General features: G+C 46.2%; 1 protein-coding gene across 4 annotated transcripts in view; it reads right to left on the reverse strand.

Annotated features, from left to right (window-relative positions):
* Positions 1-342: 342 nt before the first annotated feature.
* The window catches only part of ARHGEF6 (Rac/Cdc42 guanine nucleotide exchange factor 6), a 102,870-nt gene continuing 78,402 nt past the window's right edge, over positions 343-24,810 (reverse strand). For 3 of the 4 annotated variants that reach the window (XM_049644355.1, XM_049644358.1, XM_049644357.1), the window contains 13 exons: positions 21,597-21,735; positions 18,858-18,917; positions 16,578-16,724; positions 13,480-13,566; positions 12,731-12,809; positions 11,967-12,112; positions 10,718-10,843; positions 9,212-9,232; positions 8,011-8,104; positions 6,657-6,746; positions 4,605-4,704; positions 2,859-2,913; positions 343-2,253 (listed from right to left, as the gene is read on the reverse strand). In XM_049644355.1, coding sequence (XP_049500312.1) covers positions 2,113-2,253; positions 2,859-2,913; positions 4,605-4,704; positions 6,657-6,746; positions 8,011-8,104; positions 9,212-9,232; positions 10,718-10,843; positions 11,967-12,112; positions 12,731-12,809; positions 13,480-13,566; positions 16,578-16,724; positions 18,858-18,917; positions 21,597-21,735 — 1,285 coding nt within the window. In that variant the 3' untranslated portion in view covers positions 343-2,112. The remainder of the gene's footprint in view (positions 2,254-2,858; positions 2,914-4,604; positions 4,705-6,656; positions 6,747-8,010; positions 8,105-9,211; positions 9,233-10,717; positions 10,844-11,966; positions 12,113-12,730; positions 12,810-13,479; positions 13,567-16,577; positions 16,725-18,857; positions 18,918-21,596; positions 21,736-24,810) is intronic. The other variant, XM_049644356.1, reaches the window with a different exon arrangement.

Below are 24,810 nucleotides of genomic sequence, written 5' to 3' on the forward strand. Positions count from 1 at the left end.
GGGCTAACATGGCTTCGTTTCCTTTATATTATTGTTTAACGTGCGAGTGCGGACATCACTCGGCGCAAGCTTCAGTACCCAGCGTACCAAGGGCCTCTCCTGAGAAGGGCCGGGTTCCAAACACATGCATATGTACACGTCACTTTAAAATAAAGACCTTTCACTATGCTAAGCAATCCTACACCTTATCAACTAAAGGATTTCGCAATCGCAACAATGTTCCCTAGGGGTATAGTTTGTGCCATTCACTGCAAGCCATTGGTTAACCCCAGACGGGGCGGACGCTAAGATCTGTGTGGCTGTTGTTAAGTTTTAGGTGAGGGACGGCACATCTAGACTGCTGGGCTTCCGCACAGCTTCCAAAGACGGCCACCTGGGGTTGGCTGATGGTGGGCGGCGGGAATAGTCCATTTCCCGTGGATGGTGTCATTTCTGCCGGGTGGCAAGCAGTCAACAGCCCCGTACTGTGTAGCTGTGGGAACTTGAGATCCCCGGTACCAAAAAAGGAAAACGGGCTTAGCAGGCTGGGGGTGTTCAAGCTTCAAGTTTGGTTTCTAGACAACACTTGCAAAACCCACATTTATAGGCACCCGTCAAACGTATCTGGAAGACAACCTTGACCGGTCCATTGGCCCTTTGCCTCTCTTTCCAGTGATTGTCCCCGCCTGCCCAATGGCACCTGTCTTTGGGAGAGAGAGGGGCGGGTTGTGCTGCTCTGTCCCGGAGCCTCATGCCAACGTTCGATTGTGTCGAATTCGGATGGATGCTGCTCTTCTGTGACCCTCTTCTAAACCGGGTTTACGTGGTGCTCATTTCTGAGACACTTACAGAGGCGATCACTTGATTCAAAGGGCAACTTTGGCAAACCGGTTCCAAATACTCAGCTTCACTAGTAACCAGCGCACGACCACTGGAGGGGTCCTTTCTTTCTGGACATACAAACCAGACCAATAGCACATCTCTGCAAATGATGCTTCGAGCCCTACTCGAAGAGGCTGATGAACATACAGCTTCTCACAGCGTATCTGGGAGAGCAATACGGGGAATTAAAGCTGTCTACTAGGGCACAATATCTCCTCGATGCAGATCGTTTTGAAGGATGAGAAGTCGCGAGGCGAATACGCAGTGTGGATGAAGGAGCGGCTCACAGTCCGTATTTTTTAAAAGTAAGCAAAGCGCACACTTACTAGTTTACGCACCAGTGGGTATGGTTGGCTTAAAGCACTGGGGAGACATAAACCTTACGCGGGAGGCAGAAGGTTAGGGGAGGAAACCTATCATGCGCTGGGGAAAGATGGCCAGCTCTGCTGCTGAAGGGGAAGATTGTCTAGTGCAATTTGCTAATGGGTCTGGTGTTGGCATGGATGCGTGGGGCTTCTGCCCTGTAGAGTGAAAATGTCAACCCGCACGAAAGAAATAAGGGTGCTACTGTCTTCTTGGCCCTACAGACAACACAGGGCGGTAACAACAATAATAATAATAATAATAACAATAAAAAGTGTGCATTGAGGGGTGGCACATGATCACCCGGGGAAGGGTGGCTGGGTCATTGGGCAAATGTGCTAGTCTTCTACTCACCCTACCCTAGTCACAGCTCGGGGAGCTTCGCCTTCATTAAATTGGGTACTGAGGGGCTTCCAGATACAAGAAAGCATTCGAGAAAAAGTCAAGTTCACATTTACTAAGCCACGGCCAGCCACTTTGCTCTGGTAGCCAGCCGCAAAAGAGTGACCCAGGGGTAATGGCTGGTAAAGAGGCACTATGAATTGAAGGCCATCTGAAGACCATTTAAGTCACTTGCCTACACTAGGTTTCCCTTTTCTCATCGGATGGAAAAGACTCTGGGGAGATTTCTACCACCTGTCAGAAGGATCTGTCAGAAGGAAAACAACCAACCAGTAACCAACCAACAAACACTCAAGCAAACAGGGAGACAGAGAGAGAAAGCGAAGGGGAGAGAGAGAGAGAGAGAGAGAGAGAGAGAGAGAGAGAGAGAAAGAGAGACTGACTCCGATACAAAATGAAAACCGAAGAAGTGAGCAAACAGAGCGTTTGAAGCTGGACATTTCAAGATGTCCCGAAGGCAACATCTGCCCAGCTGCACAGTGATGGTTATGGAAGGATGGAGATCTTGCTACTGGACTCGGCCCGAATACACTCATCAGTTTGCTTCAACAGCCTCCGGACCAGCTTTTCTAGGTCCCTCCTTGATTTCAATTCTTCTTCCAGGCATTGCTTCATTCTTTTATTTTCCTGTGATGGGAAAAGACTTGTCAATTCCCAAACCAAGTGGCCCCTTCTCAGGGCTCCTCCTGCTTATCCTGTTAGCAGCTTTCACCACTGACTGTACTTTCCTTTCTCGTGCTCCTCTGTCTCACCCTGAGTTTTGTGACAACTTCCCGAGTGTTCTTCCAGTCTCTGTTCTCCCCCCTCCAGTCCGTCCTTTACCCCGTCACCAGGCACAGCCAGTCCCCAAACACTGGGAAGAGTGTGCATCATGAAAACAGCGGATCACATCTCTAGAGGAGCCCACAACTCAAGATTTATGGTTCTCTTTACCCTTATCCACTCACGGATGACTTAGCTTTGTAAAAAAAAGTTCCGTTTACAAATGTCCGAGAGCATGAAAGTTATAACTAAGTTGGGGACCCTTTTGTAAACTGCTAAATAGGTATATGAGCAATCCTGAGAAATTTAAACCCAAGACCACATGGGAAAACCAACAAGACCCACCTTGAAGACACAAGGAAAATAAAAATCCCCACCTCATCACCTTGTCCCTGGACCTCTCCTGAGAACACCTACCAGTGCGTGGTCCTGTTCTATGAGCTGAGAAAATGACTTTTATATTTCATTACCTGTTTCAGTTCTTTGACCTCATCCTTCAAGGCATAAACAGTATCGACAAGACTCCTAGAACATAAAGTTCAGAGTTTAACAGCTGGCACTGAAGTACTGTTAAGCAAAACGTAACAATAAAAGCAGCTTTCTAGAAATACAGATCCTGAAAAGCAGTGGACTTTCCAGCTGGTCGGGAGACATAACCGCCAAGAACGGTCCTCGTGGGGCCCTATTTTTGTGGGTGAACAACCATCAGTGCACGTGGTCATTCAAACACGATGTCATTACACCTTTTCTACACTGCCCTCCTCCTTGGCCACTTGCTTCCCAGCTGGGTGAACACAAAAGAAGAGACTAGGGCTCATCAAAAGGTTTCGATTCTTTCTCTGGGGCAGGAATGAACATCACCGAACATACAATGAGGGCCCTCATGAGGTCCTGCCTATCCCACAAGATCTGTGCCATGGCATTGCACTTTTCATCTCTCTGACCCTACATGACCCTACATGACACAAAGTCAGAGGCATTATTTCTGGAAGATTCCATCTATTCCAAAAGAGAATTAAAGTGCCCTGGCTGAGTCAGAACAGTCACTTCCCGGCTGGCTCTGCTCCTGGACAAGAACTTTGGAGATCCGGGTTCCAGTTCTGATCCTACCACCTACCAGTCCTCCAACCTTGGGTAACCTTGGGTACCTTGGGTAGTTTCTTTCTCCTCCTCTCCTTGTCTTAACTTTCTTCACAGACAGAATGGGGATAATAGTACATTCCCCAAAAACCTCACAAAGTTATCGTGGGGATTAATATAGCTACAATAATTATAATGACAATGATTATCATCTATTAAGTGATTACCATGTGCTAGCCTTTGTATTTATTTTTCCATCTAACCTCACAACAAACCTTAAAGTAGTACTATCATACCCATTTACAGATGAGGAAACTGAGGCACAGAGAGGTAAAGAGGTTTGCACCTAGGCCATACAGCTAACGTGATGCAGAATTTGGACTTGAACCAGGGCTGTCCCCTTGAGCCCAAGTGCTTTACCATTTTGCCACATCACTTCATGTACCAGATGGAAAAACACATCGACAATGTCAAGCACTTTGAAATATGCTGTCCTAGGCAAATTTAGGCCTGACTTCAGAAATGACTCAAGTTTAAACAAACCATTTGGCTGGCCACTTTGTGTTTATTTTATGAGCCCATGGGTACTTAACCTGATTCTCGCCCGTTAGGTCACCCTCACTGCCGTGCAAAGGTAGACCAGGGACATCATCTCCCTGAACCCCAGCTTCCGCGCCTATAGAAGTGGTGAACATAAAGCTTATCTCACTGGGTTTCTGTAGGATTCTAAATAGGTCAAGTGTGTGAAAGTCCAGTGTTTGACTCAGTATGTATGAGAAGCATCCATCTGGGCAGGGAAATTGGTGCTGTGGCCTTCCCCAGCGCCATCTAGATTCATCTAGGGTGCTATTCTTGTGTGCCCTGAAGCACCGTGCCGTATGAGGGAGCTGATCCCAGGGGCAGCCACCAAGCAGAGAGTTCTGCCCACTTGGCCTCCCTTTCCCCCTTCCCTTTGTTGGCGGGGAGGTGGGGGGAAGCCCTCCCACCGCTCCCAACTGCATGAGAGCAAAGAGGGCTATATTCCCGGAGAAGGACGGACTATCCTTCGGTGCAGGCTTTGCAAGAGACCCACTGCCCTGCCAGAACCTTCTTTCCGGCCCCCAGACAGATCAGAAACAGCAGCCTGCTCTACTCACTTCTCTTCAATGATGGTCTGGCCATTGCTCCTGGTTTCTTCAATGATGAGCTTTTCTTCCTCGGGGAGTAAGACCTGTGGAAGCGAATCTTTGCGAGCACCTACAAGCAAGGATTCAGAGAGGGCAGAAAGGGGACAGTTACTGGAGACTATTCTAGGTGTTGGCCCCGTCCACTGTTGTCATCGAGGGGTCTCTGTGGATGGCATGCTGCTGCCTTGCACCCCAGAGAGCAGTCACCCAACATTTGGTGACTACACCTTCCCGACTGAGGAAACGGCCAAATACACCGATTCAGTCTCGAAGCGGGGGGCCGGGGTGGGGTGCGTTCAGTCAGTCAAGGCCATTTTGGTCAAGGGTAGAGCGGGGGTTGGGAATTATCACATCATCTCAAAGATGTGGGCATCCTTAGGGCTCTGCTCAGACTGCCTCGAGGCTCTGGGACAGAAGAGGTGACGGAACAGACAAGGGACCTGGCCAAACAGCTCTCCTGTATGTCCAACCTCCCCCTCACTTCCGGATCCTTCCTTTCAGAGCTCAAGCCCTTAAACTTCAGTCTCCCTGAGCCACTGGCGTCCTCTCTTCAAAGCCTAATTCCTTCAAGTCATGAGTGTTCACTGCCTCCCCTTTGCTGAGGTGGCCCTGTGTCTGCCTTCCACAGGGCCCAGCACTTGGTAGGTGCCTAATAAGGAGACAGCGGACCGACTGACTGATCAGTTAAATGCAGCGGGAAACAACAGCAGTCGTTTCCAGGGAAGCACGACTTCTGGCCGGAGAGGGACAGAGGATGGGAGGTCACCATGATGCTAGACGCTTGCCACGTGTCAGGGGAGGCTGGGCAGGAGGGGCGGAAACGTGACTCTTTAGGCCACAACACCTGCCTGCCCCTGTGACACATCTACAGACACTGTCGACATGAAGAGAGCGGGTTCGGGGAGCAGGTGAGGTCAGGTTTTGCACAAGGGGGGCTTCTTCTGGGGCCTCCCCGTCCCCCTCGCTTTCCTAGTTTTCACGACACACATTGCTTTCCCTTTCCTTTCCTGCCTTCTCGAAACTTGTTCTCAGAGCTGGGCATGCCCAAGGCCACAGCCAGGATTTGTCTGTGAACTAGATGGTGTGACAGTCCTCCCTTCACCGTCAAACGTGTCAAGTTCGACATCAAACGTCTTCCTCCCGCCAGCCTTAGGGACAAGTTACTCCGAAGGCATCGGTCAAGGCAACCCACCAAAGTGATCCCCTCCCCCCCCACACCCAAGTGATTGGGCAGTGGCTGTGTTACGGAGCACTCGTGTCTTAAGCAAATGCAGACAGCAGACACCTCACTTGTGGTCCCCTGAACGCCTATAGTCACGGAAGACTCGTGTCTATGTGACTCGGTTTGGAAAAAAAAAAAAAAAAAAAGCTCAAGGATCAATCAGAAAACATCCGCTTGCTTTCCTTTGGTGCCTGAAAGTTGCTGGGGGGAGGGGTGCGGGGAGGGGGGGATTACCCTCCCCCAATAGCTCCCTGTAAATTGCACACATTCCAAACAGCCCCGGCTAAGCAGCTACATTTCCAGAATTTCAGAGCAACTTTGAAACTTGAGCTTGGTGAAGCACTGTTCGCTTAAATATGCAGCTGATCGGAGATAGTATTGTGACTTCCTTTCCAAATCTGCCCATGAGAAGAGATTAGCATCAGTTCACAGACACAGGAACTCTCTGGGTTCTTTAATTCCTAACTAGTGCTGGTGAAGGCATCTGCGTACTTCAAAGGAGAATGACTTTTTAAAAAACTTCTTTTGTTTTCATTTCTATCACCTCCAGCTTTTTTACTCTTGCGTGTCTCTTTCTCTCTGGGTGAAAAGAAAACACTGCATAAACAAACCGCCGGGCAGCTAAAAGCCCCTTATCAGAAAGATGCAGTTCTGCTCTTCTGCTCGCTGCTCCTCGGCACAAAGTCACCTGCTCTCCACACCCTGCAACCCAGCTGGGCTGCTTTTCTCTTCTTCAAAGAGGTGCCGAGCAGTAAAGAAGAAACAGGGCTCATTAGAGAAAGTGGTTTGGGGGAACCTACTTGAGCCATGGCCTTGTTGAAAGTTTGCGCTGGTGCAGTAGGCTTCGATCACTTTCAGGATCTGAGCATCTTCTTCCAGAGCAGCCGTACCTGTGAGATTTAATTACCAATGAGTTTGCAGAGACATCTACACTCCTGGACCCTCAGAATCATGCACTGCACTCAACTGCTAGGGACTGGGCTCCCTGACCGGAAAGCTTCCTCCCCCAGTGGCTTTCTTTCCAGAGTTCTTTCCTGAAGAAATGTCCTCATCACTTTGGGGCTTTTGGTTTTAAGCTTATTTTGAGAGAGAGAGAGAGAGAGAGAGAGAGAGTGTGAGAGAGAGAGAGAGAGAGAGAGTGAGAGCCGGGAAGGGGCAGAGAGAGAGAGAGGAAGACAGAGTCCTCTCCACGTTGTCAGCACAGAGTCCGACGCGGGGCTCGAACTCATGAACCTCAAGATCACAACCTGAGCTGAAGTCGGACACTTAACCGACTGAGCCACCCAGGCGGCCCTGGGGCTTTTACTAGACTCTTAGAGGCCGCAATGACAGCACCAGCCTCAGTTCTCATCCGATATATGCCACAACCTGCCTCTCCCTCAAACTTCAAGGCTTCCCTTCTCTAGGAAGCTTTCCCCCATAGACCTCACCCGTTTTTCCAACCAGCCAGCAGAGTCATTGATTCCCCCTCCTGCTTCTCCTCCTCCAACTCATTCTTGAAATGACTGGAGGGCGAAACCCTGCTAGCTAGCGGGCGGATGCGCACATCCCGGTGGGGGGTGGGGTGGGGTAGATGCAGAAGCTGGAGTCCAGCAGATCTTTCCAGACTGTATTTTTGGCCAGGACGCACAGATCCGTCACCCCTTGGTGATACATCACTTACTCCTTCATGTGTGTCCCAAAGGACCTCGTTCCCAGCCATAGAGGCAAATACATACATATCCACTGGCTGACCGACTCTGCAGCCTGACTCTGAATCCAGCTGCTTCTATGCAGCAGCTGCCCGATTCCTCGGCTAACTCAGAGAACGTCACTGAGCGTTAACCTTCCAGAAGGATTTCAGCCTTCAGGTCTATTTAGTGTATCCTGGTAGAGGAAAATATCTTGGGCATCAGAAACTAAGGGAAAAAATGTATCCGTGGCAAACAGGTCCCTTTAGTGGTTCTCAACCAGGCAGGGCAAAATATTCAAAACGAAATCATACAGGCGGCAGCTGACTCAAAAATCTTAGAGGTGACCAAACCCTTGAATGCATGCATTTTTTCTTCATGAAACAGGGGGTATGGAGGACAAACTGCTCTAATCATCTGCTTTCAAAAAAATCCTTCTGCTAGTTCATCCATAACCGACCTTCCAAAAGTACAAAACACATACTTTTCCGAATCACATACTCCTCCTCCGATGGCTTTCTTTCCGTCTTTCTTTTATGAAGAAACTTCTTCATCGTTTTGGGGCTTTTACTAGACTCCTGTAAGGACAGAGGTTTGTTTAGGAATTAAAATTCTCCCCCCAAGACAAATTAAAAAGAGCAAATGAAATGAAACCGAATGGCTCTCTCTTATTTTGACAGTCCCAAAAGGGCATCAAAGTTTAATAATGTACACAATAAAAAATGGCTCCAAGAAACTCTAAAAGCTTCCATAAAACAGAGGCAGTGACACTGGCCTCTCAATCGCCATAGGGACAGGTGCCGTGTACAGAGAAAATAGTGGGTGTAGATCCTAGGGAAACAACCGCATTCCTAACTTGGTTTATAGTCCTCGCTGATACAGTTTCCAGGGAATCAAGTAACAGTTGTAAATACTAATATGGTACATACTGCTTTTCAAGGAGCTTCAAAGCTTTTTAAATACATTTTCCTTAATGACAGTCCCACAAAGAAGAATATTAATTTCCATTTGTCAGATGGGAAAATTAAGGGACCAAAAAATTTCCCTGAACTCAGAGAGAAGAGCCAAATGAGGGATGTCCTGATAAATAATTTGGCGTCAGGAACAATGGGTGTAGACCGAAGCTTAAATATACATACAGAAAGCTGTATTTTTAATTAGCAGATAAAAGAGCCATGGATTACTGAATTTGCTTTTGCCGGATAAGTAACCGGTGCTCATTATCAGGTATCCAAACAAAGAGATGAGAATCTCAGACCCTAGTGACCGTCTTATCCCAATGTTCCATGCAAGGTATATACGTGATGTGTGGGTCATAATTAGTACCTTAAAATATATGGGACAAAACAATTTAATTTCTTCCACTTAGCCACAGCGACCCACTTAGACTTGAAAACGGACATGGAAAACTCACATGTGACAAAAAGGATCGGAAAAAGAGCGTTTACCAAAAAGACACAAGGAAAACAGGCATTTTCAAGGCGTCTAAGACAACATTTTCATGTGGATTTCACAAGAGGCTGCTTTCTGAAGAAAGTACTTACATGTCAGAACTGCATCTTCGTACTTTAGCCACCAATGAGAACAAGGGACAAAACAAGCATAAAGGAAAAGCTTCATTCATCAGAGGTGACAGCACAGCATTATGAGGCCACTGTAAGCCAAAGATATTGTTCTACCCTTACCTTTAAGATATAAGACATCCTCTAAAGTGAATATGTAAAGAAAGAGAAAATGAGCGTGAGAGGTCGATGGTTATAATGATCAAATCCATTTATCAGTAATTCTAAAACAACAGTCAAATGTTAGTGTCATCATCAATTACACAGAACATCATCATGTTTCCCTCATTAGTCTCAGATGCAAAATTGTCATGCGAAAGCCCAAGGAATACAGTTCTGTGCAGAATAACAAATACTGAAAATAACTGAAATACACACTATACGCTAAGAGTATATTAATAGCTCTCTTCTCCCAGCAGAAACAACGTGATCATGCCTTAGTTTTAATGGATTAGTTCTGCGAAGGATTAAGTTAACTGGACCCTTCAAGGCTCACCTGAATTCGAACTTAGGAACTGACAATTACAAAATAGCGATCGTTAAAAAGGGGACCCAGATAACTACGATTTTCCCGGGTCGATTTCCACAGCAAACCCGTGGGACTGTTTCCTGGCCCAATTCTGAACAGAGGTACATAATAAGGATTCAGCTCAAGCATTATTTCTCCTGTCATGCCCAGTTGAAACGATCAAAAATTCCTCCGGTGTCAATACCGCTCTATTTTTACCGCACTCGGAGGCAACAATTAATCGAGACAGTAGCACAGTGTTTGAAATCAAAACAAACTTGAGATTGAGCTAAATCTGTGTCGCGCATCAAAACACACAGTCGATATGGCAATGTACGCTGTCTTTGCTCCCTAATTCTAAGATGCGTCTCATAACCGCCACGATCTTAAACCTTCACTCAGGAAGACCTAGTTAAAGAACAGTTACTTATAAATGAGGCTCTTTACTGAAAGCTGAAATGATGATTAACATCTTAGGGAAACAAAACAAAACAAAACAAAACAAAACAAAACAAAACACCGTTTGGATGGAAAAACTAACACTCCACACAGTTACAGAAGCCAGTGACTGACATTTCCTGACTGTGACTTTCAGGAAAAAAACAGAAAGAACCTTGAAGTCCCCATACTACCCAAATATCCAATGTTGCTTAGAAGCCTCACTTGAAAAGACATTCTTTTCATTAAATTCTTTTCCCTTTCCAACTGCAGCAGAAGGTCCAGACTCTCATAGCTCAGACTTATGGCTTGGTCCCATAAGACTTTCCTGATTTGGCTTTAATAGATCAAAATGATCCAAAATGCAGAACTGGGTCTGCCTGGTCGCAAACTGAACTCCAAGGAAGTGGCTTCTGTTTAAGATGTGTGGACATTATATACAATTATCAGGAAGGGACCGGGGAACCCAGGCAGTGCACATAAACCCTTCTGGATAAATATTTGCACAGGGACAATGGGGAAATGGAAAATTAAGAAATAACAACATCCCCGAGTCTAACGATTCACGACTGACTGACATGTATCACCTAGCATAAATTCTAGCACATCCCCACAGAACTCTTCGGAATAAGCTGTGACATTAGCTTGACAGACACATTTTATACCATATGTAGCAAAATTACCTCTTTATAACCTAGTGCTGCTGATGGTCTAAGTGGAGGTGCGGGTCGTAGACAACTTAAACTCCACGGTTTTATAATCTGAGGAGGCTCCAAGGGTCCTCGGGGCTGTCCGGTAGAGCTAAAAGACTGGGAAAATGTCTGATGAGATGCTGGCGATCTGCCACCTGAACCCGACCTTGTGCCGCACGGCAAGAGAACAATAGTTTCATTGGATCAGCAAAGCCAACCACAGGAAAGGAAAGGTGGGAAAACAAAAGTCCAGATGATGGGGTCTCTAAGGAACAGCACAAAATCGACTCAACATCCTACGGGCCTGTCTTCCCTCTCTCTTCTGGAATTTGATTCACTAAAGTCAGGGGTGGCTTTCCTTCATAAGAGAGGAGAGTGGAGTCAGCACTGGATGGCTTCAGTCGGGTGCCTGGCACTCTATCAGGTGCTGAAATAGGTTATCTCAGCAGAACTGCCTACGACAAACCTTAGCGAAGTGAAGTAACTAACTAGCTAGCAATTGACAAAGCCAAGATTTGACCTCAGATCTGATGCCGGAGCCCTTGTTCTTCCCACCACATCGCACAGTGCCTGAGACTGGAATTTTGGCATCACCGGTTGGAGTGTTAACAGCACTGCAATCCTCGCTCTCACTCAACAAGTACAGTAAAACCTCATCAATTCCAAGTCCAGGAATTCCAAATTCGTGATGACTTGGAAGAAGGCAGCGGCTGCAAGTTTACCCTTGAAGGTTGCCCGGTGAATGTGGAAGCCTAAATGAGATTACGTGGAGATGGTGAAGTACTTGGGCAGGTAAACTATCTGTTTTTTGACTCAGCACACAACGAATAGGAGAATAACGGCTGCTAATTAACCCGTTGGGATGAGCACTGGGTGCTGTACGGAAACCGATGTGACAATAAACTATATGTAATAAAAAAAAGTGAAAAGAAAATAAATCTCGTTTACCGCTAAAACATCTCAGTGGGACTTCTGATTAGACAAAACTTTGCGGGCAGCTGGCGGGAGCTCCTCAACGCCGTCCGACAAAGCCGCACACCTCTACGTAAAACCTTTCATTAATTTGGACGGACCTCCCTCCACAAGTAGTCAGAATTAGTGAGGTTTAACTGTACTTCAAGACCTACGAATATAGACAACCCAAAGACTAAGGGCATGCTCACTGCTTCTTGTAAGTCCTCTGCAGGCAGGTGTGACGAGAGACTCAGTAGTCCCCGGACCGCACAAGTGGACAACTTACGGAATGAGCACCAGAAGAGGACGACGATGTTTTGGATAATGAGCTGCAAGAGGCAGGTCCCCTGATCAGTCTGCACAGCTGCTCCAGCCATTCCTGGAAGTCCTGGCTGTTGTTGCAATGGACCACAGTCCTCTCTACTAGGTTACCTGCATTGCCCCATTGGGAGCATTTGGAGACAAAAGACACGGAGGGCCTTGAGTTCACCTCATTCATAAACACACGTCGAGCAAGTAAGGCTGGGGTGTCTGTTTCCATGAGTGTCCACAGCGATGAGATAACCCCTGTTGAAACCCCTGCTGAAGCAAGGCCAACATCCGATCTCGGGCTCCCTACTGGGGAACGAAGGGGGTAAGGCCCGGGGCCACCATCCCAGCGTGAGCTGCTGCGCCCTCTCGGTGCAGAGTGGAAATCACGTCACGTGGAAATCACACGGGCCTGGCAAAAGGGACCGTAGGCCAAAAGGTCAGGCCTGGTATTTTGCTCAATTTGTGCCTCTACGTCAGTCCATTCTGTTAGTTCTAACAAGTAGCTCCGATGCAAGAAAAGATTGAAACCAATGGCCACGCCGAGGCTTTTGAGTGGCCAGGAGACTTGGTTCTGTCGCCGGACCCTAATTATCCCAGAAAATGGAAGACACCTTGCTGTGGCCAGGTAAAACTTGCTCACGGACTTAGAGCAGAAAATAATAGCTTTTACTTACTCGAATCCCACTTCATTCCAAAAAGGATTTCAGGTAGCTACTTGAAAAAGACAAGAGTGCCTACCTGTGATTTCAAATGTGTAGTCATTTCCTTCGATTTCATCTAATCTGGTCACCACGATTCCCGCGACTGGTATTTTTCCCTATCAGAAAAGGAACATTCCCATCAGTTCTGTGGTTAGATGTGCCCCGGCTTATGTCTATTAGATTTTCTGACCCTCGCGGAAATCACTGCTGATTCAGGGCTCGACATATTTCTCTGGCCTGCATGCTTCCCTGCTTTCAAATGTGATCAGACGAGAAAGCAAGGGGGCAATGTGGCTTGTGTTTTGCTAACACATCCTAAACCATACGGTCAGGATTTACAAACAGGCTTACTTGTTTTCTAACACATTTTCCGGAGAATCAGTCAACAGAGTAAAGATTCAAAAAAAAATTTTTTTTCCAGTTTCATGAACATTAGTCATTGCTAGGCCAGCTATAATAGGCAACAGTAACTTATAGCACTCCATATTTGGGGAGCGGACTGAAGGAAGTTTAATTTCCCAACGAGTGGAAGGACTTCTATCGGAACATTCGTAACCTAGCTCACAGCCAGCGCGATGGACGTTCAAGATAAATTCATTACAGCAATACAAAGGTTTTCCATCTAAGGAACATCTGCTCTTATAAGCTGTATAATTACAACAAAGGGTCAGAACATTCTGCATTTTCTGGCTGGAGCTTTTAGGGCCATAGAACAGATATTGCAACTGGATGCAAACCTGTTTTCATTCTGGGTCCTGCTGTTTGTTTTATATGAAATCTACTGACCTGATAGATAAAGCCACTCATCCGAGGACTTGCGGATAACATTATCAAGACACTTGAAAACAACATGAGGTACCGCTCCTCTTTTTCCTAAAGTGAAATGGAAAATATTAAGTGGAGGACAGAAAGTGGACATTTTGTTTGTTAAGAATTTCTGGAGTTGGGGCGCCTGGGTGGCGCAGTCGGTTAAGCGTCTGACTTCAGCCAGGTCACGATCTCGCGGTCTGTGAGTTCGAGCGCCGCGTCGGGCTCTGGGCTGATGGCTCAGAGCCTGGAGCCTGTTTCCGATTCTGTGTCTCCCTCTCTCTCTGCCCCTCCCCCGTTCATGCTCTGTCTCTCTCTGTCCCAAAAATAAATAAAAAAAACGTTGAAAAAAAAAATTAAAAAAAAAAAAAAAGAATTTCTGGAGTCACTGTTGTACATCACAGGGCTTATATACGGCAACGAAACATGAACAGTGACCTTTTAAAAAAGATACCCAACTTAAAAGCACAAGACTAGTTGAATTCGACATCGAAGTGAATATAAAGCCACAGTTTATCCCTCTTTTTCCTATACATAACGGTTAAATACAAATAACGTGCCTGTTTCCCAAGTATGTATGCCTGAGCAGTCACACAGTTAATGCCTTCCTACGCAAGCTGTAGGCAAAGCACAAGTCTCTAGGTTCGCAAAATGAAAATGATTTTACTCTGAAAAGTAGCAAAACAGAAGGGGCTTTCAGGTAGGAAAGCCTGAAATAGGAAATGTATTATGCTCTGGCATGTGTGTTAAGATCTTATTCATAAAATTACTTTTAATCAGTAAGAACATGAAAACCATCGTACTCATGTGAAACAAAGAAATAAATACCTTTTGAAAATGGCACCAAGGGAGATTTTACACGTGAGGGCTTCTCTGAACTCTACAAACAGATGCACACGTAGTAGATGCGAAAAAAATTACATCCAGGGGTGCCTGGGTGGCTCAGGTCACGATCTCACGGTTCGTGAGTTCGAGCCCCGCATCGGACTCTGTGCTGACAGCTCAGAGCCTGGAGCCTCCTTCGGATTCTGTGTCTCCCCGTGTCTGTCTCCCTGTCTCTGTCTCTGTCTCTCTCTCTCTTTCAAAAATAAATAAACATAAAAGAAATTTTTTTTAATTACATTCGGCTTACATGTCCAGCCATGTTAGCTCCAATTATCTCCATGCCCTTCTACAGACACTTAATCTCTTCTTCCTCCTTCCAGCAGCGTCGCCTGCTTAATGAGCTTTTCCTCTTTTGCCTTTAACATACGCACATCTCCTGTCCTAACAGGCCTTCCCTGGCCCCTGTGGCGCCTTCGATATAATACAGGCCTGCCTTGTTTCCTTGCGGTTCACTTCATTGTGCGTCACAGGTAGTCGTGTTCTTTAACAGACTGAAGGCCTGTGGCATCCCTGCGTGGAGCAGGTCTGTAAGTGCCATGCTTCCAGCAGCATTTGCTCGCTTCATGTCTGTCGCGTCAGGGTAATTGTTGCCATATTTCAAGCTTTTTCATTATTACTGTATTTGTTATGGGGATCTGCGATCAGTGGTTATGACTCACGGAGAGCTCAGACGATGGTTAGCATTTTGTAGCAATAAAGGAATTTTTTACGTTTTGTAGACTACATGGCACTGCACACTTAATAAACCACTGCGTAGCGTAGAGATAGCTTTTATACACACCGAGAGACCGCTCTGGAACCAAACCCCCAGGATCTCCCGAGGTATGTCAGTACCCTGTTTCTCGGTATTTTATGGCCAAATGACTTGCTGCCTTCATTTTTCTCCTCATCGATTCCTCCCTAACTGCAGCCCCACCGCTGTCTCCGAGCCATCAATAACTGCCTTCTAGCAAAATCCGATGGCTTCTTCTTGGTCTCCATACTGCTTGACCTTTGAACCTTCTGCAGCACCCACCAACCTTCCCCAGGGTATCTGCGTCTTAAATGAGATTGCTTATTAACCCAAAGTAATGAATCTCTGACAGAGACCTGCCAGGGAGTATAGGAAGATGTCTGGGGACGGGGAAGGCAATTCTAACAGCCGATAAATCAGGCCAGGTGACATAACCAACCTTCCCCCCTCGCTGGACTGCCCCCTTCCTAAAAGACCTATTCCATCTCAGCCCTCCGTGCTTCTCTCTGGATACTTACTTCCTAGGAAGGCACATCTGTCAGGGACATCTAAATCCCTGCCTCTAACTCTGACCTCCCGCCCACGTTTCTCTACTGTTTTAATGGCCGCCCACAAGACATCGCCCCCTGGAGACCCACGGTCACTTGGACGTTAACAGGTCCAAGATGGCGGCCATCATCTCCTCCAGCCCATAGGTCACTGCTTCCTATCGGCTTTCTCTCCTAAATGGGGCTCAGATTTGGCCCTGAAGTTTCATTTTCTGCCACCAGCTTCGTGGGGAAGGGGGGCAGGGTACTGCTCACTTGCCAACCCAGCCGGTCCTTCTGTTTACCTGACGTACGTGGTAGTCAGGTTAAGTATCATAAACACCCCTTCGCTCCCGTTTCTCTACTACTCGAGCCTCTAACAGTTCCCTGTTGCCTGCTGGGTGGATCTGAACGACTCTTGCCTGACGCCCAGCGTTCTCATAACCTGACTCTGTCTCGCCCCACGGCTTTCCCTCTCCCAACACACTTCCTCTGCTCCCGACAGCCCGGCTTCCTCGCCTTCCTGCAGCAAAAGGCCACGCTCCTGTTCTCTCCTGAGAGAAGAATGACCTCTACCTTACGAAATGCTCGCCTTTTCCCTTCGTGGCCCTCCTCCTCGAGTCCCCTCTCCACAGCCTCCTTGCTCTCTCCCTTCTCTGAGCTTCCGTGCAACCCACTGTTGAGGCGCACCATCTACACTGACTACCTGGGTTCGTTTTCTGGCCGCAGCCTGTGTTTTCATCTGTGTTTAAGGCACGGCTCATCGCGTGGTCTCTCCTCCTCTCTCCCACAGCACCTGGCAGAGTGTGGGGCAAAGAAGAGGCGCTCGGTTTCCCGGCACGTTCGAGCAACCTGGCCTGGACGGACGAACGAATCAAAGAAGAACAAGAAGAAAGATGGCAGCAATGGCGTTGAGCTGTGAAACCTCTTACCTCACATGTTCCATACTGCACCATTACTTGTGACATAAACAGAACATTCCCCAAGGTTTTAATACTCTCTCCTTCCCACGCCTGAATAGGTTCAGAAAGTATCTGCAACTCCAGCTGTTTTCTCTTCCTTAGATCTTGGCACTGCCCCTATGGAACCAAAGCAGAACATACTGGAAGAGGAATTCTTGCGAAACAGACCCAAAACAAGAGCAGAGTTAGAGGAAGCTTTGGGCTCTCAGATTTCCACAGCGTCCTGATTCCTCACCACGAATCCCATCACCAGATCCGTTCCTCACGGACAGAGAGACCCACGGCCCTGAAGCTCTAGACTGGGGCCCCCAGAGGTTTTGCGAAGAAGAGCTACCTTTCGCTGTGCCAAAACGGCGAGACAAAATGGCAGAACGGGCTTGCTTCTCCATCACCGCAGGTATATGAGGAGACGAGTGGCTGGCTGGGGTCCCTGCTCTAGCCCCTTTCCAGCTCGTCACCAAGCCGTTTTATTTTACTAACACATGCTCAGTTTCCAACCAAGCGACAGCTTAGTAAAGCAAACAAACACAAAATGACTCCAGGGGCTCTAGAAAAAGGGAAAACTAAATTTCTCCTGCTGCAGTGAATCAAATAGACCTTACAACGAAACAGAGGCACTGCCTATGCTTTGTTTAGGGACTGGGAGTAGGTTGGTATGGAGAAAAAAATACTACATTAATTCTGTTCCTAAAAGAATTGTAAGAAAGAGATACAACTGAATTTTACGATACAAAGTGAAAATACAAACCAGGAAACAAAATGTGGGGTATGAATACTATATCTATCTATCTATCTATCTATCTACATATAGATAGATATAGATCACTGTTTCAGAAAATGTGAAGTCATCTTAGAATAATTTTTAACAGTATTTACACATTTGTTAAAAAATGTAACAGTATTTACTCCAAATTGAATATGAAAATAAGCATATGGTTAATTATGTTACTGTTTCCAAATAAATGTCACAGTTCCCTGGGGGCTGTGTTTTCTATAAAATCTCTGCTGCCCCTTTCGGCTAAATGGAAACTTGAAGAAATCAGTTCACTGGACACATGTTTCTGAAGCATCTAAAGTGGGAATAAATATACTGGAACCATCAAAGCAAGCTTCACAACATGTACTATGGTCAGAAAGAAATATTGTTGTCAAAAGGAATTTTATATTCAATTTACGTAGGACAAAATAAAAGGGACGCAAATAGTAATAAATGCCATGTAAAACTGCCAAGATTAAACTGTGACCTATGACAACAAAAGGTATTTAATGTAATACCTTACTCTGGACTTCAACTTGCTGTTTACCTGTGGACGCATCACGTACTGATCTTTCAACAGCAATAAAAATGAGGTGATGGCGAATGTTGCATCACAACCTTATAGCAAGAACCGACAACTAACCATGGATCCCAATCCCTTGGAATGCTACATTAATGTCTAGAATGGGGGCACCTGGGTGGCTCACTAGGGTAAGCGTCTGACTCTTGGTTTCAGTTCAGGTCATGATCTCACCGTTTGTGGGTTCGAGCCCACACTGACAGCCTGCTTGAGATTCTCTCTCTCTCTCTCTCTCTCTCTCTCTCTCTCTCTCCCTCTCTCTGCACCTCCCCTGCTTGCTTGCTCTCTCTCTCAAAATAAATACATAGACATTAAAAAAAAAAAAGAAATGTCTAGAATGAAGCTAAACTTAATCAATCACCCAAAGTGATGCTTTGTTTTCTCCTAAAAGGCCACCAAGTGCTTTTACATCAGTGGGTTCAAGAAGACATTAACAATCATGCTCAAGATACAAGATTACAAAACAATTGCATTTTAGTAGGTTTTTTTCCTTTTAGATTGGATGAAGGATTTCTTTTTCATACGCAAAGAGTAAAACTCACACCCTTTGGCATAAATAGATGAATCCAGCATCGATGGCAATCAGTGAGTGACAAGTTGCACAGACACAAGGTGAACGACACGGGGGTAAAGACAAAGAGACAAAAGGAAACCCCCCACCTACACAACGATGCTTAATGTGGCAGAGACTTCAAATGTGAGTGCTTTATACCCTCAGCCTGGCAACCTTTCATAGGTAAGCATGATTTTTGGAAGACAAAATTAAATGAAACAATCACTGCGATACTGTCGCTAAAGCTTATTGTTTCCACTCTAAAGACCTTTGCATTGGGAAAGAGACGTTACACACAAATCACTCTTTTAGGAACAACGCATACACAACGGAGAATTATAATTTGAGAGCATCACCTACCATGAGAGTTTTGAATGCTACGATTGCTTTCAGAATATCCTGATGATCTGGATGCGTATCCTAGTAAAGGAATACATTGTAAAACAATGTTAAAGGAGAACAGATCAGCGGTCGCCAGGGGTTGTGGGGGGGAGGAGGGTTGCGGCTGCAAAGAGACAGGAAATCCGAGGGGATGATGGAACCGTTCTGTATCCCCGTTGTGGCAGTGGTAACACAAATTTAAAGATTACATAATACAACAGCACTTGAGCCTTTGGAATCTCAGCACCTCCGATTATCAGGCGAGCAAGAAATTAAGACAGCCGGTAACACATCATGGGTTTGGCAACAACATACTAGGTGCGGTTATTGGGGCAAGAGCTCTCGTTTCCCCTTTTGCTGCTATACTTGAGATAAGAAATAACCATTAGTTGGCGGGGGGCATCGTCAGGCCATGTTGTTAATAAGTGACCAGAGGTAGGGAGTTGTGGAAACAGAGGAGCCTCGGTCAGAGAAAAATCAATCCAATCTCATTTCCTAAAATGCCTCCATTTTCTTTCGGTGGGTTCAACGTGGCAGACGGGGAAAACAATTCCAAGCTTCATACCGTGTGTTCTTTTGCAAGCGAGGTTCTTACGTATGGTCTGCAATTCCATGGTACTTACAACCCCGAAGAGTGGACAGCTTCAAAAACTACTTGCAGGGATCCACATCTCCGTAACTGTCCACGAAGGGAAAGGGGTGATGCTTGGGGAAGCTGTATACCTAACATGGGGGGCACATGGGGTGCAGCTGCGTACCTAACCTTGGGGGTATATGTACACCTAACCTTTGGAATTCAGCTCGAATAAATGGAAGGAGAAAATCCGCCGTTCGGTCAGCCTTGGGTCACAAAACGCAGCTGAACAGACCAGGGGTCTGCCCCAAGCCAAGAACTGTATCGCGTGTGTGGAGAAAGGTTGTATTCCATCATAGTTAGATGTATCCTTAGCCAGACTAGCGGAGAGCTGACAAGTTCAGGTTCTATTCTACCATTAGCCAGCAGCCAGGCTAAATGATGAGAAAGCTGGAGAAGGAGTCTCACCGGATGGTGAACTCGGGTGCGTGTTATCTGATGGTGGGAAATGGAAGGCAGCCAAAGGCAGGGAAGCAACAGAAAAGGGAGACAGGAGGGAACACGGGTTCCACTTCAAGGAAGGTCAAGAGAGAGGATCCCGGCAGTGGGGGCATCTGGGGAGTCTTCTCCTCAAACGGAGCGCATATTAGTACCTCAGCCCTGAGCAGTAACAGAAACTGATGCCGCTGCTTTCTGGATTTTTGTGATAAGCAAGGAGGGGCAAACCTCAAACGGTTCGGCAAACTGGTTGAGCTTTTGGAAAGGCATCCAGAGGTCAACACCTTCCCAAGCCCTAACTGAAATTTCACTCCGGCAGGCTTTACTCACTCACGGGCTCCCCGCTGCCTCCAGCTTTCCGGCAGGTCAAATAACCTGAGAATGTGGTTTTGCTCAGAGTACATGCTTTCAATCCTTACAAATGCTGACGAGACCGGCAGTGTGCAACCTTTTTCTTTAAAGATAATCAAGCCCTTTAAAACCTCAAAACCTTTCCCCAGACACAGGAAGAGCAACTAGGGTAAACGCAGCCTCCCCCAGAGGGCCCTCCTCTCCCACCCACACCACCTCCGGCGCCCATGCTCGATGGCTCAAGGACAATTCTAGAAGCTATCCCTGTTGATTGGTTTTTAAGAAAAGGATTGGGCCTCTCGATTAAATAATATTCAGTTATCAGGCCTCGATGCAAACCTTAATATTCAAAGAAGATTATAGCTATGCCACGGCTGGGGCAAGCCAACTAGAAGTTTATAAACAAAAATGTGAGGGAACTTTGGTGTAGATCTACGATGCGTAGACAGATAAACTAATATTGGACCCGTCTATGAATCTTTAAGGAAATACCAGAATCTTCCAGTGTCATCCAGGGTCAGAAAGCTGAGTGATCACAGGGCTGTAGAGATATCGACCCCTGTCTAGAGTGAAAGCGGTATTTCTATTTTCTGACGTTTTGCTCTGTGTGTCTCCCACAGTCAGGTTGGTTCATATACCGGAACAACGGAAGATCTTGGTCGATTTTGATTGAACTGCCGTCTACAGATGAAGAAAACCTAAGTCAACCGGTTAGCATGGGCTTGAGAGAAGCGGCTGGACCGAGAAGGGGAACGATCATGAATATTGAGTAGTAAAGGAGGTGGGACCTTTGGTTATAAGATGAATAAATTCTGGGGATCTAATGTGCAGCGTGGTGGTCACAGTTTATACCACTGTGTCGTATACTTGAAATTTACTGAGAGTCTATCCTGAGTGTTCTCATCCTCTCTGTGAGGTGATGGAATTCACTTGCTCTGGGAATCATTTTACAATGTATACATATATTAAACCATCATACTGTAACACTTTAAAACTCACAATGTACAACCTAAATATACACAATTTTTATTTGTCAATCAGACCCCAGTAAAAGTGGGAAGATTAAATAAACTAAGTAAAACTTTAAAAAAATCTCCAGAAGGGGGAAATAAAGGAATGCTCCCCCCCCCTTATTTTGCTGCATAATGAGGAAAACTAGAAGCCCAGGGAAGCAGGAAGATTGAATCAGGTAAAATTTGAAACCCAGGCCTTTTCTGAATTCCTCGGCAAGCTTAGTCTGGAAGGAGACTGGCTGCTTCTTCCAGAGCACAGGCCCATGCGTGGCCTTCCCTTACCTCCATATGGCGTTCCAGCTCTTGCAAGAGAGTAACGTACTTTTCCAGTCGCATGAACGGTTTGCTGAGGCTGGTTGTTAAAATGAGGATACCTGGGCTGGACGCACCTTGACTTTCCATAAATTGTTCCAGATCATCGCTAGAAAAAGAACGAACATGGCTTTGCTATTGCTTCATGTTCTATGCAAAGAATTATCAGCCAAGCATCATTTGCCTATATTTCGTACAATATAAAACCAAATAGAAGTTAGTCGCGCTAATCCAAATGCTGTCCCATGCACGTCAGTGCAAGCGGCGGAGGGGCGGACAGAGGGAGACACAGAGTCCAAAGCAGGCTCCAGGCTCGGAGCTGTCAGCACAGAGCCCGACGCGGGGCTTGAACTCACGGACCGTGAGATCATGACCTGAGCCGAAGTTGGACACTCAACCGACTGAGCCACCCAGGCGCCCCAACATCCAACATACGGTTTTAAAAAGTATTTTCTCAGTCGCCGCAAACATTCAAGTTATTGGCTGGTCAAAGGCGCAGGGTAGCGACTCACCACATGCTCCCTATCACCGGGCACCCACTCATAATGTTCAGAATCAAGTTGAAAATTTGGATAGCTGCGTGTTTGTGTGACTAACCACAAAGTCACGGAGCCTAGGATCTGAAACCAGTGCAGCAGGCGACACAGACAATTCCCATAAGGCAACAACTCGGTTAAAAGAAAAAGGCTATTCATATGTTGTGAACTGTGCCCAGGAAGCTCGTGCTTCTTCTGCTTTTTGCACCGTCTGGATTGTCTCCTTTCTCCCGGCGTGATATTGAGGCCTGGGGCTGAAAGATCATTTTAATATTCATTTATGCAAAATGAAATTAAAGAAGGACACCCACTGCCTACCTGCCAGCCTATTCTGAAACTTCTGCTTATTACTTGGCCCCTTTTACCTCTTTGCTTGCCCGGGCGTATCCAATCAGTCTCGCGTTTATTCCTTTGCATTCCTGCTGCCACTGTCTTGCTTCGGACCTTTCTTTCATCCCATCTGGTTCACTCCAAGAGCCCAACTGGTCTCCTGGCTTCCGGGCCTTTTTGCTTCCAAGTCTTCCTGCAGACCACGGCTCTAAGCCTCTTCCTTTCTCACTCAAGAACCTCTGCTTGCCTCCAAAACCAAGCCTTAACTTTCTAGACTCCTACTGGTCCCACCAATCTTTCTCATCACCCTCGATCACGAACCTTCTCCTACAAAATGACCTACTTCCTTGTGTTCAAGGAAACTTGGGGAGGGGATGCATGGCAGGTCACCCCTATTAATAGACACCGTCCCTCCTTGGGCTTTTGTGAGTGAGAGAGAAAAGGATGGCGTTTCAGCTGATGTCCCAGGAACATGCCGTGCAGGGAAAACGGGCTGGGAGTCACTGCCTTAACGGAAGCTGGATCGCATGGGAGAGGTCACACCTGACAATCCACACCGAGTACTGTCATCGGTTGTTGCAGTCTGGCCCCCGAAGCCCCTGAGAGGAGAGAAGTACCCTGACCTGCAGTCATAAAACAGGTCTGGTCACCCTGGATCGCTTACCTAGCCTCAGCTGACTCATCTGTACAACAGAGATAAAACCCACTTCCTAGGGGCGCCTGGATGGCTCAGGCGGTTAAGCGCCCGACTTAGGCTCAGGTCATGATCTCATGGTTTGGTTCGTGAGTAACGGTTCGGTTTATGAGTTGGAGCCCCGCATCAGGCTCGCTGCTGTCAGCACAGAGCCCCCTTTGGATCCTCTGTGCCCCCTCTCTCTCTGCTCCTCCCCCGCTAGCCCACGCGCGCTCTCTCTCTCTCTCTCTCTCTCTCTCTCAAAAATAAATAAACATTTTCAACAAAAAACCAAGGGGGCCTGGGTGGCTCAGTCAGTTCAGCGTCCAACTTTCGGTGTCAGCTCAGGTCATGATCGCACAGTTCGTGAGTTTGAGCTCCGTAGTCGGGCTCTGCGCTGGCAGTGAGGAACGGGCTTGGGATTCTCTCTCGCCCTCTCTCCCTCCGCCCCTCCCCAACTCCTGCTCACGCTCTCTCTCAAAATAAAGAAATAAACTTAAAAAAAAAAAAAGATAAAAACAAACAAAAAAAACCCTACTTCCTACTAAAATTCTGAAGATTCGGTATTGGGGTTTAGAAGGCTACTGTTTCATGCTAAGATCTTTGCACACATTCATTCTTATTTAATATGGATGCCAACACTTCAAAACAGATGTTATCCTCATTTTACAGATGAGAAACCTGAGATTCAGGAAGAGAGAGTACTCCTAAGTAAGTAGCTAAGTTGGGGTTCATGCCCAGGTCTGAGGTCAAAGCCTCAAGTCTTTCCATGATGCCACACTGCCTCTGTACAGAAAAGTAGTTTGTAAACTTCAGCCTGAAAATGCATCTTTACTACTATTATTACTATGCCAAGGCAAATACCTTGCTAAAATCACATCTTTAAAAACTACCATTAAGCTGTGATTTCCAGCTTAATGGAAACTCAATTGATGTGAAGTTTCCAACCAAGAGCACAAAGTGCACAAGGAGGTTTAAAAATTCATTACATAAAAAATATAATTAGGAAAATAACTTGAATTTGGAGAATGCATCTGAGAAGAAATGTAATTTAGAGAAAATCACTTTCCTAATTTCTTTTCAATTTGGTAAACAAGTCTTTCTGTGACTACAGAATTGCCCGCATCCTCAATATTCTAACTCTAATTGATACAGGGGTTACAACAATTAAAAGCAAATGCTAGCATGTACTTTGTTATTACTTTCCGTGCAGCACTCCAACTTCTAGGCTTGCTTAATATTATAAGAGAATTAAATTTTTTTTCCCATTTAACATGAGATCATCGGCTATCAGGAAGAAATGAACATTTGACGAGTGCAACGGAAGAACAAAATGGTCTTAATAAAGCCACTGCCCGTTACAATTAATAGGTCCTAAAAGACACATTTTACTTAGCCCGATAAATTTAATGCACAAATTAATATCATTATACAAAAATGAAACACTCAAATATATATTGTGATACCAAAGAACAAGCTGTCTTGAAAATGCAGTTTTTAACTTTATGCAGCCTATTGGAAATGTCAATGGGTTGACTTGTTTTTCAAGCTTAACATGTTCTGTACACGTGATACTATAAAACACAAGCAGTTGTCAAGGTATGGATGCTGTTTTAGACTCAACATATAGTGTACCTCACAGAAT

Source organism: Panthera uncia, chromosome X (genome assembly GCF_023721935.1).
Source record: "Panthera uncia isolate 11264 chromosome X, Puncia_PCG_1.0, whole genome shotgun sequence".
In the NCBI taxonomy this organism is placed as follows: Eukaryota; Metazoa; Chordata; class Mammalia; order Carnivora; family Felidae; genus Panthera; species Panthera uncia.